This window comes from Neovison vison, chromosome 10 (assembly GCF_020171115.1).
Source record: "Neovison vison isolate M4711 chromosome 10, ASM_NN_V1, whole genome shotgun sequence".
NCBI classification, from domain to species: domain Eukaryota; kingdom Metazoa; phylum Chordata; class Mammalia; order Carnivora; family Mustelidae; genus Neogale; species Neogale vison.
In genome coordinates, this window is record NC_058100.1 from 67,025,783 (window position 1) to 67,045,557 (window position 19,775).

Sequence of the window (19,775 nt, forward strand, 5' to 3'; positions counted from 1 at the left end):
TTAGCCTAACCAAGTAGTCACATCAATAAAGCCAACACAAGGGGAAAATTCAGTTTTTTTGGAGGGAAATGTTTTTATATTACTTTTTTTTTTTTTTTAAGATTTTATTTACTTATTTGACAGACAGAGATCACAAGCAGGCAGAGAGGCAGGCAGAGAGAGAGAGGAAGGGAAGCAGACTCCCCACCAAGCAGAGAGCCCGATGCGGGTCTCGATCCCAGGACCCTGAGATCATGACCTGAGCCAAAGGCAGAGGCTTTAACCCACTGAGCCACCCAGGCACCCCTGTATTACTCTTATAATGAGGATGTGTTTTAGTTGTCAGAAGATTCTGGATATTTTTTTTTTCAACACACTGAAGATATGGCAGGATCTTCTGGATTGTCGCTGTGAAGCCAGCTTTCGGTATATTGTTCCTTTGAAGGTAATCTATCTTGCTCCTCTTGTTTTTCAAATTTTCCCTTATTATTTAATGCTTTAGAGCCGAATATATGGTGTTGCTGTAGATTTCTTTTTATTTATTCAGTTTGGATATGTTGAACTTCCTAAATTTATAAAGTGGTGTATTTTATTGGTTCTGGCTTTGTCCTTTACTACGTCTTCTCCATCTTCTGTCTTCTCCTTTCAGAATTGATTAGATGGCTTTGGATATTTTCAACTCTACCCTTCATGTCTATTAACCTCTCCTACATTCTCTATTTCTTCATTTCTCTGCATTATCTTCTCGCTAATTTCTTTTTCAGATATATCTTCCAGTTTTGCAAATCTCTCTTCAGTTAGATCTGATCTGCCTTTAAACCCATCAATTTCCTTTCATTTCAATTACATGCATCCTATCAGAATAATATCTGCTACATTCTTAAAATTGGTTTCAGTTCTTGAATGTTTTTATATCCTGAACATTTTTAAAGCTTATCCTCTATTTCTCCGAACATCTTAAACATAGCTATTTTATGTTCTATTTTTGATAATTCCAATAATTAAAGCTTCTACAAAATGTTGTATACTGTGCTCAGGTATACATGTATTAATTAACATAAATTTTAGTACAACCCTGTTAAGGTGGTATTTCTATTTTAAAGAAAAAGAAACAGATACTTATGAACAAATAGCTATTAAGTGATAGCGCCAAGATCTAACCCAATTCTATCTGATTTGTAAAAAATACAAATGTTTTTTAAGTATATAAATTACTTGGGGTGCCTGGATGGCTCAGTGGGTTAAGCCTTTGCCTCCAGCTCAGGTAATGATCTCAGGGTCCTGGGATCGAGCCCCACTTCGGGTTCTCTGCTCAGCGGGGAGCCTGCTTCCCCCTCTCTCTCTGACTGCCTCTCTGCCTACTTGTGATTGCTCTCTCTGTGTTAAATAAATAAATAAAATCTTTAAAAAAAATTACTGTGTCTAAACTACATCTAATGAAAAGACTTTAGTTACATTCTCATGGTGAAAGATTAAGTAGTAAGTTGGATATTCTATCCACCCATTCAATTCTTGACCCCCATATATTCTGACCTTCACGACTCATTTTTTTTTTTTTTTTTAAAGGTACTTTTCTTCTTGGGCGCCTGGGTGGTTCAGTTGGTTAAGAGACTGCCTTCAGCTCAGGTCATGATCCTGGAGTCCCAGGATTGAGTCCCACATCGGGCTCCCTGCTCAGCAGGGAGTCTGCTTCTCCCTCTGACACTCTCCCCTCTCATGCTCTCTCTCTCTCTCAAGTAAATAAATAAAATCTTTTTAAAAAAAAAGTTACTTTTCTTCTTTTTTTTAAAAAAAAAATAAGATTTTATTTATTTGACAGAGAGAGAGAGCGCACAAGCAACCAGAGCAGCAGGCAGAGGGAGAGGGAGAAGTAGGCTCTCTGCTGAGCAGGGAGCATGATGAAGGGCTCGATCCCAGGACCCTGGGATCATGACCTGAGCTGAAGGCAGCCACTTCAGCAACTGAGGCACCCAGGTACCCCACAATTCGGTTTTGAAAATGGGCAGTAGTACTATCCCTCCTTGAGAGACAAAAATACAAAAAGGGTACTGTTATTTAACTCAAGACGCATGCACTAGGAGACTAGTACAGGGCTACACTTGCTAGATACTTCAGCATTTATAAAGACCATCCCATGGTCCTCACACAACCTTGGGAAACAATTCAGTATAATATTGGAGCCCTCTAGAGACGGAGCACTGAAAGTAACCCATCCATTTTTAGAAATTCACAAAACATCTTGGGCCCTGAAACCTATCAAGCCTTATTCTGCTTCTTCTAGGTATTGTACAAATCTAAGCCTTTCTTTGAGGTAAACCTTCACATATTAGAAGGCAGTTATAGCACCCCCCAGAGTATTTTCTAATTATTTTTCAAAACTTCCTCAGAATATAGGTAATAGTGTTGGTTTTGTCACTATCAAATTAAATGACTTGTTTAGTTTAAAGCTGATCTCAAGTTACATGGTATCTTTTCTCCAAACAGTCTAAAGGATTCTATTAGATTTTCAGCTTCTCAAGGGCATTACTGAATTTTTATTCATGTTTGTACCCTGGCCCTGAGTGGTTTATGACCCACTGTAGGTTCATTAACTGCTGAATTCACATGAGTAACTATACATTTAAATTATCATGTAGTATAAGAAAAGAAAGTGTTTAGAACTTAATTTAAATTACATAAACAGAAACTAAGAAAAGCCTGAAGTAAGAGACTTGCTATGATCACACACTGGAATGAAAGAACTAGTCCTTATAAACATTCTGAATTCTGATGTTAAGCTACCTACATTTCGAAGTGGCATTTACATTTTCTGAGCCAAAAATAAAGATACATAGTAGGACTATGAATTTTTTTCTGAATTTTAAATTTATAATTATGACATCTGTTTTTATAAACTGGATTACATTAGGACTGTCCTAGGACTGTCCTACAAGAAATATGGTTTATTTAGCCAGTACCAATCTACCAGAGCAAACTCCTAGATGCCTTACATGAAACTAGTCATGTTGGTTTCATAGCTGTATGGATGAATACCCTTCCTCAGACCATCAGGTCAGCACATTCAATGATGAATTTTTTAGTAACAAAGTTACTTTTCTACCATTTTCTGGAGTGCTATGCTATCGATAACTACAGAGTTACAAGAGAAAAAAAAATTTCCTGTAATTCCAGAAACAGACATTACTCAGGGTTTTGACATACTTCTGGTAAAAGTGATAAAAATGTGTTACGCATTTCTGTTACATTTCTGTAATCTGTTACAGAAGGCAATGTGGAGGTCCACTCTTACCTGCTTGAAAAGTTGGAGGTTAACTGCAGTTTCCAAGAACTGTTTCATCAGACTTGAGCGGTGCTTTACAAAACTCTCCTCACAGAACGTGATGGGCTCACCCTAGAGAGAAAAGAAGATTTTAGGGTGTCAATAGAAAGGCAGTCAGAGAGAAACAGTCTCTCTAAAAAGGCAAATGGAGGGTCGCGGGGGGGTGTAAGACACAGAATCAACTTCAAGGTGCTGGAAGTCTAAAGGGAGTCAAACAGACTCTTAGACATAAAAGCTGGATTTCAGCATCGGAGAAAAATATTCCTCTACTGACAAGCTTCTACTAGAGCTTCCTAATCAAGGATCGTGGGGTCTTAAAATTGCTTAGTTTCACTTCCTCAAAGTACGAACAAATCTCCTAAAAACAAAGGTTTAATATTATTAGATTGAATTAGGAGCATTAAAAAGAGTATGCAAAGCTGAAAAAAGTCAACAACTGCAGTTTTATCCTAATTAGAAAATATTCTTGCTATAAAAATTGCTGCATGTTTTTTACCATTTATATATGATCATTAATTTCTTTTTAAATTAATTAAAAGTTCTTACAATAACATTCTCTTCATTACTTCACATACAATTCTGATTAGCTACTTTCTAGATTAAGTCCCACTCTGTATCTCCTTTAATTTATCCTATTTTTTTCTTTTTTTAAAGATTCTATCCATTCATTTGAGAGAGAGAGACAGTGAGAGAGAGCATGAGCGAGGAGAAGGTCAGAGAGCGAAGCAGACTCCCCATGGAGCTGGGAGCCTGATGTGGGACTCGATCCCGGGACTCCAGGATCACGCCCTGAGCCGAAGGCAGTCGTCCAACCAACTGAGCCACCCAGGCGTCCCAATTTATCCTATTTTTAAAGTAACCAAAACTTTGCAAATGTCTTCTGGTAGCTTATGCTCCATTAGCTTGCTCCTCCACCAAACTATCAAGAACTTAAATTCTGAATACAGATTCCACTCATTCCATTTATTCCCATACAGGATGTCAGAAAATTGTCACTCACTTGCTGATCTCTACCACCTGCTACTTCCCTCAGTAACCTGAATGGTCCTCTTGCCCATTCAATACTTGTGAAGATAAGTGATCCAAATGGATATGAAATAACATAATCCAAATGCAACTGAGATAAGTGACAATGACTCACTGATGATAATGAATCCTGTAGCCATCTCTATGTTGACAGTAACAAGGAAAAAACCTCTTCTTCTAACAGAACTTTGAAAAAATATTAATTATAATTTAATTTTAAGGACAACTCAATGCCTTGATTACAGGTATCTGTAAATAAAATTCTGAAAATTGGCTCCTGCATGAATGAAATGAGACTAACAATTTAACAGCAATTCACCTGTTATCACTGGCTGATGGAAGCTAATGATACTATGGATCTGCACCGTTCAAAATAGTAGCTATTAGTCACATGCAGCAATTTAAATTAAATTTATTAAAATGAAACAAGATGGGACCAGGGAGGGAGACAAATCATAAGAGATTTAATCCTAGGAAACAAACTGAGGGTTGCTGAGAGGTGGGAGGGGAGGGATAGGATGGCTGGGTTATGGACATTGGGGAGGGCATGTGCTACAGTGAGTGCTGTGAATTGTATAAGACCGATGATTCACAGACCTGTATCCCTGAAGCAAATAATATATTAACAAATATTAATTAAATATTTTATTTTATTAATAAATATTAATTTAAAATTTAAATAAAACTAAAATTTCAGTTCCTCAATGCACTAGCCACATCTGAAAAGTTCAATTGCCACAAGTAGTCCATGGCTACTATTAGATATCACAAATACAGAACATTTCATTTATCACAAAAAGTGTTCTTCAACAGCATTGCTACAGAAGAAAATAAAATTCAAATTATTAGAGAAGACAACCATATCAGCCACCAGCCAAGACCTCATAATAAAACTGCCATTATTATTTTGATACTGATTATTGCCATTCTTAACTGCCATAAGATGATTCTAAATTATATATTTTAAAAATTAGAGTCATTTACATAAATATATTTTGTATAATCAAAAATCACCATATTTGCCACTATTAAAGAATTTACAACTCAGACTCTATGGTGGGGGGCGGCTACAACAAATAGGCAATCCTATTTAAGAAAAAGGTCTACTGTTTTTGCATCACAGGTATCAGCATCATATCTAGTTACACTGGGAGCCCAAAAATGTTTGCTAAGTCAATAAACAAAGTAGCAAGTGAGCTAAGATTTGCTCCATACCACTTATTTTCTCTTCCAAAAGTAAATACAAATTTTAAAGATAAATACAATCATTGTTTTCAATGGCAGTTCTAACTATACCACAATTATTACACAGTGATCAGTACAATTGATAATTTCAGTTTTTATTAGAAAGATTTTTCTCTAACATGTAAGTTGTATTTTATTAGCATCTATGATTTTTCCAAAAGTTACCATTAATAGTGGAATACTTAATACTTTCTATGTTACAATGTAGCATTTCTTTTGACTGGAAGGAGTGGAAGACAAGGGGATGGAGAATCTCCAGGTGAGGGAAATGGATGAGAGGAAAATCTACCTATGTCTTCTTAAGAGTTGGGCTAACTTAGTTTTTATTTTTTAGCCAATGTGACTTGTGCTGGCCCAGCTCTGTCCTCATTAATCTTCTAGTAAATGCTTTCAATCTTTCAAGAGAAATAGTAAAGAGAAAGTTCAGATATGCTGTCCATCCAGTTTTGATAACACCAATCATAGTAAAAGCTTTGAACTTAACCTTCAGATGATTAACACAGCCTGTTTACTTAGAGTCTCTGGTAATAACAAAAAAGACAAACCTGACACATATTGGAATTTTCTCTCAGGGGAAAGAAAAATAAGTCTTGATTAACAATGCTCTAAATTTTTGTTTTAATACAGAAGAGACTCAGTCATTGTCATGCTGGGGTGTGTATGATATCAAACAAATTATAAATGACTTCCCAGTGTAAGTTCTTTTAAATCTGAGTTCAGTTGAAAGGCCCGATAAGGAACTCTGCTTAGGATCTTCCGATTTACTTATGATCTGGTTAAAAATCAAGCTTAGGATGGAGTGGTTTTCAAAAACTTTTCTTGCTCCAAGTACAGTGACTGTATGTCCAGTGTTGCCCAGTTAATTCCCAGCTGACTTGAGTATGAAAGATTTCATGAAGCCTCTATGGCTTCACAGAGGAAACCTGAGCTGATTTTGAAAACTAATGGAAGCCTTCTGAAACAAAGATGGAAAACATAGTCTTGAGAGAGGCAGGTACAGACAAAAAGTGGATAGTGTGTTTGGGATGGGTATGCACTAGAGAAAGTGCCAAAGATAATAAAAGACTGGTTAAGGCCTAGTGGATAATGGTTATGAATTACGGAAAGTACCAGAGAAAAGTAAAACATAGGTCAAGCATACTGGAAAAGGCCTAAATTATATTCTAAAGTTATTTTCTTTTTTTTTAAACCTATGGGAGGTATTAGTGTGTATTTATTTATTTATTTATTTATTTATTTGAGAGAGCGATCAAGCAAGAGAGAAATTGAGAGAACAAGTGCGGGGAGGGACAAGTGGGGAAGCAGACTCCCTGCAGAACATCGAGCCCGACATGCGACTCAGTCCCAGGACCCTGGGATCATAAGCGGAGCCTGAGGCAGACACTTAACCAGCTGAGCTGCCCAGGTGCCCTAAAGTTATTTTCTTAAAGACATCAAGAAACTCACAGAATATCTACTAATGAAGTGACAAGATTGTATGTCTTAAAAGGGAAGTTAAGTGCACCCTGGGTGGCTCAGTCTGTTAAGTGTCTGCCTTCGGTACAGGTTATGATCTCATGGGTCCTGAAAATCCCACCCTGTGCGAGGCTCCCTGTTCCCTCAGCCTCTGTCCTCTCCCATTCGTGCTCTCTCTCTCTCAAATAAATAAAATCTTTAAAAGGAAAGTTAACAGGCAAGAGGAAATACTGGAAATAGGCAGACCAAGTAATAGTGAAATACAAATCTGGCAAGAAAAGATGAACCAGGCGGTAGAAAGAGAAAGTGATGACTACCATTACTCAACACTGATAGAGTACTTATTACTATCACTAATAATAATAACAATAGCTAATATCTACATAATGCTTATTATGGGCCAGGTACTGTTCTAAGCAATTTACATGTATTAATCCACTTAAACCTCAAACTTACTGTTGTCTTACTTTATACAGGAATAAACTATGGGAAAGGGTTAAGTAACTTGCTCAAGATTACGGAGTATATAAGTTGTAGAAGCCTGATGTAGACTCAGTCTATGCTTTCAAATTATCCCATTTCTGAGTATTCAATACTACATGAAATGTTTTATTTATTCCATATCATATAATGTGTAAAAGTACAATTTTACTGCAAAATCAATAGGACTGTTTATCAACTGATGTACAGCAGTGGTGCTCAAAGCATGGTCCAGGGACTGAGACCTTTTGACAGGGTCTGCAACATCCAAACTATTTTTATAACAGTGCTAAAACATTATTTGCCCTTTTCACTTTTATTTTCTCTTGAGATCCAATGGAGCCTACACGACTGGCAATATTGCCACAGACAGAAAGCAGAATCAAATATGAGAACGCAGCCCTCTTCTTTTAAGCTATATACTTTTGAAAAAATATAAAACAAATCCATTCTTCTTTTATTTTTTGTTTAGAAATAGCTATTTCTCAAAAAATGTTTCATGTTCATCTGTAGTTTTATATTAATTTTAAATAATAAGTATTTAAAATATTTCCAGTTTTGATTTCTAATGTGGTAAATAGAGAAAGACAGAGCCCACATAAACAAAAGTTCTTTAAAACCCTTGATGATTTTTACAAATATAAAGACATCTAGAGGCAAAAAGTTTAAGAACCACTGATCTGCAGAAACAAGACAAGCAGAAGTCAAAGAGGACTTCTGGATTTCAAGCTTGAGAATCAAAAGATGGATGATACAATTTTTTAAAGACCAGAAGTATAGAAACAAACCAGGTTTAAGAAGAAGTTGATAAAATAAATTTGGGGATATGTCTTTGGTCAGATTCTAAGCTAAGCCTGAGACAAGGATTCTTGTTTAAGTGATTTGTTGGTGGAAAATGCTCACGAAATAGCATTGAGGGAAGCAAAATAGGGCAGAAGAAAAAACCCAAGCAACGATATGATTTCAGCTGGCAATCACCTCAGTTTAAACCTATGAAAAAGCATCAAATGTACTGGCAGAGTTATTCCCATCTTGAAGCAAGGAGGCCAGTTTCTTACACCTTTTATCAGTCATTCATTAAGCATGGTCTTCCCTGGTGGGAGGAGTGTGGAGATTAGAGGTGCCTGGGGAAGCCCTTCCTACTTAGCCAAGGACAGTTTTTCTCTGAAAAGGATGCCATGCAGAACAGGGGATCTGGTCAGGACACCAGCAATGTCCATCCTGGCATGGCTAAGGCAAGGAAGATGCTTGAAGGCACGTGGACAAGGGTAGAAATCCAAGTTTGGAAAACTTGTTCTTTAACATATATTTAGGAATTATCTGCACAGAATCAAGCATGAAGGTTAAACTGATCATTACTTACGGAAAAAGACTGATGCAACTGAGAAATATGCATCGGTAATCCAATTCATTTTCTAAAAGTTATATTGTTTATTGACAGAAAAAGCAAGTAAAGAAGAATACAGCTCTGTGGAAACACAGAATAATCATGTAGAGACATTAAAGTGTGGACAAGAAAAATTCTTCATGGTAAAAAGCAAAAAACTGAATTCAAATAAAGTAAGTTTAAAAAAAGTCTGATGTGATGGCTAAGCTACTGAATCTTTTGCTCCATGGAAGAGTGATGAGGCAACAGAAAGGAACTAAAGCTAAAATCGTTTCCATAGACTGTCACACACAAAAGAGCATGAAAGGATGTAAGAAAAAATACAATCTGTACTAGGGTAGTAATGAAGTTCTTATTTAAGAGAAGAGAACCAGACTTTCCAGAAATGAACTGTCACATTACCTGCCTATAAAGGATTACACCAATCAGCAAATATGTACTAAGAATGAATCAACAACCTATTGGGCATTCTATGATGAGGCTTTCTATGTAGTTTGTTATTAATAATAATAAAAATACCAAACGTTCATACTTGATTTACCTGTTAAAACATACAAATCAGAGCAGATTCAAATTCAAGATTATCCACAGAATAACAAATGTCACGCTTAGTCCCTTGTATAATGACTAATAAATGGGAAGGAAAAAGGTATCATTAGAGCCAGTGCACTAGAAAACTACATGTCATTTGTACCTGATGGTATTTATTTATTTGTTTATTTAATTTTTTAATAAACGTATAATGTATTATTAGCCCCAGGGGTACAGGTCTGTGAATCGCCAGGTTTACACATTTCACAGCACTCACCATTGCACATGCACTCCCCAATGTCCATAACCCCAACTGATGGTATTTAAATAAGACTCTTCAAGTAGTTGTGGCAGGAGAATGAATTAGAGATGCCCTCCAGCAGCATAAATCTGGCCCTTATGGAATACATCATTTACCTCGCAAAGTCTTAGATTCCATATTTAACATAAAAAAGTAAATTCTCCCTCCTCTGAAAATCCAGGGTGTAACTTTCTTTTAGCATTTATTTTCTAAGTTGTATTAAAAGTTATTTTTATAGATCTCACCTGTGCATTTTTGAGGTCTGGGACTATATCCTTATATATCTCTGCACTTTTTATTGTAATACTCAACATAGTATTTGTATTCTGAGTGTTCAGTAAATATCCACTGGTTAATAATTTGAATTATTTTTACAGGATAATTAAGACACAAGAAAGATATGGAGGAGATAGTGTTGTTTTTCCTACCCTACTATTATGTTCAGTCTCAAAGTGATTATCATCAAATCAGTATTTTTGTTTAGTGTGTTTTTAAGGATGGATATCTTTCAAGTTCTATATTGTCTTCTGGAGAAGGAAACTTTGCAAGAACAAGAACATACTTAAAAATGGACTAGATCTTGCCATTTGCGATGACGTGGATGGAATAGAGGGTATTATGCTCAGCGAAGTAAGTCAATTGGAGAAAGAGAGCTATCATATGATCTCCCTGATATGAGGAAATGGAGATGCAATGTGGAGGGGTTGGGAGGTAGGAAAAGAAAAAAATGAAACAAAACGGGATCTGGAGGGAGACAAGCCATAAGAGACTCTTAATCTCACAAAACAAACAGGGTTGCTGGGGGAAGGTGGATAGGGAGACGGTGATGGGGTTATGGACATTGGGGAGGGGGGTATGTGCTATGGTGTACCCCTGGCGCTAATAATACATTATTATTTATAAAAAATAAATAAATAAATATATATATATATATATATATATATATATATATATATAAAAACCCTGAGGGTTGCCGGGGGGAGGCAGGTATGGAGAGAGTGGTTGGGTTATGGACATTGGGGAGGGTATGTGCTATGGTGAGTGCAGTGAAGTGTGTAAGCCTGATGATTCACAGACCTGTACCCCTGGGGCAAATAATACATTATATGTTAATATTAAAATTAAAAAAAAACATGGATTAGATCTTAATGCTTTAAGGATATATATGACTTAGTAAGGATTCATATTGAAAAAAATTAAGGTTTCATGAAGAATGATGCTGCATAAAAATGTGAAATATAATAAACAAAGTATCAACATAATACTTATTCAGTTCCCTAATACACTTGGGCTTAATATGTAATGTCACTGTTATGTAACAAATATAAACAAGCAAAAATGCCTGCATAACGATGGTATTTTTAAATTTTTAAATCTCTTAAATACTCAGTTATCAGTTCTCTCAAGGGAATGGTCAAATATATTCAGGTTCTCACAGAAAATAATATTAAAATATTTTTCAGATTATATAGCATTCTTCTTCCAAGTATCCCAGTGCTATTATTATGTAAGGTACCACAAGTCTACACTCAGGGTTTATTAACCATGAAAACAATACTTTTTCTACTGCTGAAAATTACTGAGGAAAAAAGGCCTTATATTTAAATCATAAACTTTAATCATTATTTACAGCAAAATCTTCTCTCTGTATATATTATTATATGAGTTTGTCCTAAAGTTATTAGATCTGTCTTGAATAAAATTAGCTATCAATGTTCCATTTGCCTGTGATTCAGCAAGTTAAGATACGGAAAGAAATTGATTTTTCTAAATTAGACACAGTTGTTTCTAGAACTCTAAACTTGAACACTTAAAAAGATTAATAGAGCAATGTATTAGTTTTATACATACTATGAAAAATATGTATTTTTCTTTTCCACAATTTAAAGAAAAACACTCTATTTTCATGAAACACTTACTATTAGAGTCCCTAGTTCTATCTATCCCATAGTGGTGGTGCTGAATTTTTACATTTTTGCTAAAGCAGTTAAGCAAGATTCCTTCTCTGTTAAAAAGAAAAAAAAAAAAAAAGAGCAGAAAGAAAGTGCCATAAAAGCAACCATATTTTACGAGACTCCAAATACACAACAAATATTTCCTTGGTTACAACCATTTCTAAAGCCAAAAAGTCTATACTCAAGCTTGGGTAATGAGATGAATGGGCGCCTAAAATGTTTTAGTAACCATAAAACCAAGAGGGGTGAGCAAATGTACATTTCAACTTGGATTTTTATATCTCTAACAAGTTGACAGCTACAAATCTGTTAAATGAAAACTTGAAGGCAAAGATTTAGTGAATGTCCACTTAAATTATGGATACCAATACTGTGCTTAAATTGTTTGAGTTTAATCACAAAATATAACATTATTTACTGATAATGTTTGAAGAAATATATTCTAAAAGGACAACTCTTCCAAACTGCCAAACAGAGGCCGAGATTACCAACCAATCTTTATTTTAAAAAGAATTCACCTTTAAATCCATTAGCAAGGCTCAGAGCTGCCCAGAAAAGCTTGAGTGATTGAAACAAATGACAGCATCCCAAGTATTCAAAGAACTAGATCTAAGTGTTACTTCTTTGCTCTTAGGATAACCAAGAATATGCCTTTGAACATATTAAGCAGTATTTTAACTTGGGCAAACATTTCATTAGCATTAGCTGTTGGTCAAAAATTGACTTTTTTATTTTTAATAGCTTGTGATACAAATGATACACAGAGGTACAACTGATGACCCTTTACTAGTTATTTAATACAATCACCTACAAGTATTCTCATGTTTATAACAGTGTTTTTCTTTTGGGAAATCAGAGGAGGGTACTTTAGTTTTGTTAGAGGAATCTTCCTCCCCAAACTTAGTACTTCTAAAATGTCATTTTTAATAATAGCAAATATATAAAGCATTGATAATATGCCAAACACTGTTCTAAGTAACTTACATTTATGAACATATTTTATTCTCTAAATAACCCAAGAAGAATTACTACCTTTTTTAAAGAACACAAGAGGAAACTAAAGCACTATGACATTCATTTGCCCAAACTCAACTAGTGAGTCGCAGCAGGAGGGTCTGAACCCAGGCAGCCTGGTTCTAGAGCTTGTGTTCTTACCACGTTTCTTCAATCCATGTAGCACATTACTTTGAACTCACATTTTTGAATTCTTAAAAAGTAACTAACTTGCTGCTGGCTAAAATCCCCCAAAATCAAAATATCCACTGTTTTATTTAAATCACTTTCCAACAACTTTGAGGACTTGTGTATTTCTCTCTGTGAGTAAGAGTAAGCACCATTTATTTGTCAATAGTGCTCGTGTGTCATTCAGAAGGTAAAAGTGAGGAAATCTGAGAAGAGCAACAACCTATTTAGAGTTGTCACTCAGACATTCTAGTTTATTTGTAACATAAGTTCCTCTTTGGCAGCATTTAGTATAGGTATTTAGTATTTGCATTTGAAAATGGACATTCAAATCATCCTGAGGGCTTTCCCTCACAGCCCACATCCCACTGGCTCCCCACCAACACCACTGAAGACTGAGGGAGGAGGAAGGTGCAGAATGAGCAGTGGCAGTTACCCCCCAGGTCAACAAAACCACAAATGGAAATATGCAGCATGAATAACAAATTATTTCCCCAATTTATATCTATCTATCTATCTATATCTCCACACACACAGTGGGATATCACTACCATATGCTCCTTTTGAGAAAAGTCCTATGACTGCATCATTTGTTCAGTCTCTCCATAGTGTGTCCTGAATGCCTTCCATGCATCTTCATTTAGAAGAAATGCTAGTTCAGGACATTTATCTCAAGGAGAGTATGATACAGTAATGGAGGCCAGAGCGAGCAGAACTGTGCCAAACTGGAACAAGAGGGGGACTGCGGAAGAAGAGATTCATGTGTGGGCCCCACTGTTTGGTATCCCAGGAACCTCAGAGAGGTTATTTACACTCTGTGAACATCACGTTCCTCATCTTTAACATGAAAAGGGTAAATAGTGTATCTAAAGTGTCTATTAATGCCTGATACCCAGAGGGTACATGAAGGTCAATTATTGTTTTAATAGCAACTAATTATGAATTTCAGTAAAAATAATAAAAGAATCATAATAAAAACCATACTAAAAAGGGAGAAGAAATGTGTTAAAGAAAGTAAGTATAATTAATTCATAGGAAAAAAAGGGTCAGTATAAACTGCAGTTTTAAGGATTAGAAAGGAACTAGATGGCCATTAAAAGCAAGAAAGATAAAAGCACTACCAGGAAGAAAGAACATTAACTGTAGTAATTTGGAATGTTTGGAAGCCTGAGACGCTTGGGACATTTTGGAGCCTCAAGCAGAATTCTCTGAATTGAGGTCAAAAATCAGGAAAAAAAGTAAAGACAGACTGCTTGCCCATTGTGAGGGTCTTGAAGGACAGTTCTATGACTAATGTACAGGTCTAATTTTGGCAATGTAAGAGAAATAACATAATAAGAATAGTTTGCTTTTATATATATATATATGTATGTATGTATATATATATATAAACAATCATGAAATTTGGAAAGTAATACCCAGTTAAAAAAGTCATATTCATGGGGTTCCTGGGTGGCTCAGGGTTCTGGGATCGAGCCCCACATTGGGCTCCCTGCTCAGCAGAGGCCTGCTTCCCCTCTCTTTCTGCTTACCTCTCTGCCCACTTGTGATTTCTCTCTCTGTCAAATAAATAAATAAAATCTTTTTTTTTTAAGTCATATTCATTTAAAGCTATTAAGTGATTTTTTTTTTCCAGTTGTACTCTAATAGCTAGAGGACACCACCGAGATATTTTTATAAAAAGAGACAAAACCATGAATTAATTGTAACTTGTAAACATGGCTCTTTTTTAATATTAATCAGAAAATATATTAAAGACATATATCTATTATATAAATGTCCAAAAGAGTTCACAAAATAAAAAGTATACTTTTAATAAATTAAAATATGGAGTAATTTGCAAAGATAATGCCTAAATAACAACAAAATATACTTTATACACAACAAAGAAATAATTTTCTGAAAAAACTATTTCTTTTGAAAATAGAAAGTATCAAAATTTAGTATACTTTAATAAAATTTAGTATACTTTAAAATTAAGCTTTCATTCAAGATTCAGAGTAAATATAAAAACATACAGAATAAGAATACTGTCCCCCTACTTACAGAAAGAATTAGCAGTAAAAATTAAAACACAAAACATAAAAAGGAAAAAGGTAGATAAGTTATCAAAGAAGTTTATAATAAGATGTGATCCATAAACAGGAAAGATATTCTCTAATGAAATTATATATTTTCCCGCTGAAACTGGGAATCTGGCTTTGAAAAAAATACCAAAGTCATTGAACTCTTAATCCCCTATCTGTTCAACTGGTAATTTAAATCATTTAAGGAAATTTTCTCTTCAATTTGCTTTCCTCAAATCTGAAGTCTTTCACAAATTTAAAAAGGAGAAGAAAAATGCAGCCTGCAAAGATTAAAAATTATTTAAATGTGGCAAAATTTAAGCTAAGTGGTACTTTTAAATTTCCCTCCTGTACTATAAACTTGAAATCAACTTGTTTTAAAAAAAAATTTGACAACCAGCTGATTTTACAATTTTATTAGTACAGATGATTGGTTTCCAGTGTTTTAATAAATGAAACCATGTAACTGTCGATAATTTTTAAAGACTCCCCCATGTGTTTCTCAATATGTATATTATGTGCAGTATTATGACTTCTACGAGGCTTTAAAAAACAGACACATATTTCAAAAAGATTAGCATGCAAATTAGACATATGTATTTCTCTAAATAAAATAAATAAATTTATTTTACTTAGAGACAGCAGTTCATCTGCCTATCCATTTAAAGACTTCCTAGTAACTCAGTAACTCCTCAGAGACGTAAGAGCTATTGGGTGGGAACTACCAATTGAGAAGCCAGTTTAGAAAGGATATAACCCATTCACACATGTTTAGTGTTTCACGGTTTATGATAGGGTATGATAGGTACAATTCTGAAAAGTAGACAGGTAAAGTATAAGAATTCTCATTTTCCAAATGAGAAGATCAAAGTCTAGAGAGACCAAGGAAATGGGTCAAGGTTACACAGCTTAATAACAGTGGAATTCTTATTAGATAGCATGTCTTACTACTTACTACTAACTCAATGTTTTTTATCCATTACAACATAGTCAGCTGGTCATGGAAGGGTAGTGTAATTATTTTCATTAAAATCACACTAACATATTTAACCAATAATTCAGAGAGAGAAACAAGCATATTTTGATTTCTACTTTCTTGGACTATTTAAAAACTTGACTGGCTACAATTCTACATAATAATCATTTTTAGGGTATCAAAACAAAAAAGAAATGCCAAAATGAGCTAGCATATGCTAAATAGATAGCCCACTAAGAAGAGTATTATGAAATAAGAAGACGATAAATTTCCAAACATTGCAAATTTGCAAGCTCCTATATTTTTAAATTTCCACTTTGTACAGTCACTTCTAAATGGATTAATCCATGAAACCCAACTGTCTAGATAATTTCTTTATGATCTTAAGATCAGGTGGTTACATTAAAACTCATTAATACACAATTCATTAATTAGTTAAGAGGTAAGCCAATTTAGAACAATACATAAGATGATGTGCCAAAGAATGTGGGAAATAGCAATTAAAGGTTACTAAAAGAACTAAAACTGAAAAGTCAAGGAATTGGACACAGGGCACAATGCCTTAAAGCACATTATTTTGGATTTTAAAAGACCTTTATGACACTTTCTCTGTGTGTGACAGTAAAATGTTTCTTTTCTCTGCCCCATTCTAAAGAAGCATTAAGAAAGCAAATTAAAATAGGGATGAAATAAAACGCTTACAGGTTTGTATCTCAGTGCATCTCTGTAGGATCCAAACAAAGCAGCCTGTGCCCTAAGAAAGGCCCTAGCTACTCCATCACCCGTAGCTGTAGACTGCTTCTTCAGTTTATTTTTCAGGGCCGAGACCTGCATGACAGAGAGGAACAGTTAAATTAACACCTCAGAAATTGGTACAGCGAGGTACGAACCCAATCAGCAGGCAAACCACAGTGTCTGCAGGTCAGCCAAAAACTCATCCTCCTCCCTGATAGCTTATCTTTTTAACTGCAGAGAGCACCTGCTGGTCTGTTAATTGAAACGAAAGCAGGAGCCGATAGTAACGTGCTAATGCAAATTGGTTTATGCTCTCTTTTTTTCCCAAGGCCTCTTGACATAAATAAGCTTTAATTATTTTACGGTAAACTGCCTGTGAGCCACTTTTCTGCAGATTTTTAGCAATTACAACATGTGTCTACTTGTTTTGAGAAGAAGCCGGTTGGAATTGTTCATTTCTGCCATGTAAGGTTATTTGTTACAGGTCCTCCAGGATCACTTACCATTTAATTTTATTTTTGGAAGTCTCATTTGCATATGTAATTTTCTACTCGTTTGTTGAATAGTTTTCACCATTATTAGACAAAAAGAGGGGGGGAGAAGTTAAAGTGATTGAGAACCTACCATGAGTACAGAATCACGTTATGCACATGTTATACAGTGTCTCAGTTTTCACAGCCTTCTAAGAAAGACATTTGTATTGCTATTTATGAATGAAGAAACAGGGACTTAAAAGATGTGAATCAGTTTGCCCTCCCTATACAGCTACTGCATGGCAAGACTGAAATTTCAACCCAGATCTGCCCAGTTTTTCCCCCACCACAATGTGCTGGGTTTGAGTTCAATGTCATCGCTTTATGAACCAGTAATCAGATTAATGTTTTTAAATCAAAGAAATATTTATTTCTCAGGAGTTTGCATAATTTCTCAAGGCATCCAAATTTGTTATCATTTTTCATACATTCCTGTCCTTCAAGTTCCGGTTCTCTGTATCTTATAGAATGGTTACTATTTATGAACGACCCTTACTTAGATGAGTATTCTGTAGGTATAATCACAATCCTGACATACACTCTAATTTTTTTAAAGGGAAACGATGTGATACGTTCCTATCATTTAATTCACCTGACCAATTCTTTTCATGCGTTATAGAAAACTACACTGTCTACACTTAAAAAATATTGGTGCTCATATCATTCCTCATTGATGCTTTACATGGGAACATGAAGTCACATAAAAACTCTTTTTTTTTTTCAAGAAAACAAAACCGATGAGAGAAATTGTGGTTGGATTGCTCCCTTAACAGAGCATATTCTGAACCTTATGAAACCACCAGATAACAAAATAAAATAATGTCATTTCTCCTTTACATATATACCCAAGGAAGGGTATTTTTTAAAATTTCTTTATGCAAGCTGCCCTGACTACTCCTGTAGATGATGATTGTAATTGAAGTGTCAACCTAATTAACAACTAAACTTTGAATAATGCTAATGAGAAATGAACACAGCATCAGAGGAAAGACCAGCTCTACAGGTGATAAACCTTCACAGTAGTGACATTTTCCAGTGTAAAGTCACAGTTACTGTGATCTGATCAAAGAAAGAGACCCCCATTGGGTCCAATTATAACCACAGTTTTGAAAAAATTATTGAGTTATGATGTTTATAATCTATGCAGAAAGGCCTTTGCAGTATAGGTCTTCTCCCCATAGCTGTGATCTTTTCAATTTATATCCAAGCTCCATAGATTCAGATAAAAGTTTGGAGTCTAATTCATTTAGCCCACAAAGTGCATAAATCACAATTCATTTAAGAGGAAGTTTTTATTATTAAAATCTAAACTCAATAAATGCACATTTTAAGGCAACCTATATATTCAAACAATGTAGCTAAATGATGCAAAATCAAAGTCTTATGACTTGTCTTTTATTTTAAAGTTTGTAATAATGTTATTTTTTAAGCTTCAACTGCCTTTAATGAAAAACAATGGAAGTGAATATCAATACATGTATTTAATAACTGCCCCTCAAAAAAGGCTTATGATGAAAGAAATATGTCTTTCCATGTATTATAAAAAGTAAACGGTTTCATTATTTTTAATTTACTTTTGAAAATAAAAAAAAATAAAATGTCATGCCTTACTTACATCTTAGCAAATGAAAATTCTTCAGTGTACTTTTCTATAAAACATGAAATTGACAGTTCAGCTCTCCACAAACTGAGTATTCTTAGGACAATCATAATACACGCTTAGAGTGAATGCAGGCAAGTCAAACCATGCCTTAGCCTTCTTTAACCCAAGGTTTTAGATGCTGAATTCAGTACTTTTTAAGCTAGCTAGGATCTTAATCATTTTGCCACAAGCCTTTCCTAGCCAAACTGTAAATATGGGGCCTTCACCTCCAAAATTCAAGGTAGTTCCTGAGATCCCTCAGAAAACACTTGTTCTAGAACTCGGTGGTCCAATACAGTAGCCACTTGAAATGTGACTAATCCAAATGGGGATTTGCTTTAAGTGTAAAATATACACTGGATTTTGAAGACTTAGTACCCCCAGAAGTAAAATAACTCATTAATAAATTTTGTATTGATTTCATAACAAAACAGTATTTTTGAACATTTGGTTAAACAAAATATATTAAAATTAATTTCACCCATTATTTTACTTTCAACATGGCTACCAGAAAATTTAAAATTGTATATGTGGCTCACATTTCCACTGAATAGTACTATTCTACATGAGCATACTACCCAATGTGAGATGTAAGACTAAAACATTGCCTGGTAAGAAATACAGTTACATTGTTACTTTGCTTATATCTACACTACTTCAACCTTCACAAACTGCTTGAAAAGGTTTTCTTTGACCTACTCTAGGAGGGCTTTGACTGTCAGTAAGTAGATTTGAAGTTGTTCCTATTTTTCAGAGACCAAGAGGGCAGGTGAGTTAACTGTTTCTGGATGCACAAATGAATGCTCAAAAATAGTTTGTAAGAATGAAACAGAGTTTTAAAAAATCAGTTTTAGGGGCGCCTGGATGGCTCAGTGGGTTAAAGCCTCTGCCTTCGGCTCAGGTCATGATCTCAGGGTCCTGGGATGGAGCCCCACGTCGGGCTCTCTGCTTGGCGGGGAGCCT

The 19,775-nt window shown here is 35.0% G+C and overlaps 1 protein-coding gene across 4 annotated transcripts in view; it reads right to left on the reverse strand.

The window, feature by feature from the left end:
• DENND1B (DENN domain containing 1B) overlaps positions 1 to 19,775 on the reverse strand; it is a 269,435-nt gene that overhangs the window by 70,902 nt on the left and 178,758 nt on the right. For all 4 annotated transcript variants that reach the window (XM_044267544.1, XM_044267542.1, XM_044267545.1 and 1 more), the window contains 2 exons: positions 16,605 to 16,730; positions 3,269 to 3,370 (listed from right to left, as the gene is read on the reverse strand). In XM_044267544.1, coding sequence (XP_044123479.1) covers positions 3,269 to 3,370; positions 16,605 to 16,730 — 228 coding nt within the window. The remainder of the gene's footprint in view (positions 1 to 3,268; positions 3,371 to 16,604; positions 16,731 to 19,775) is intronic.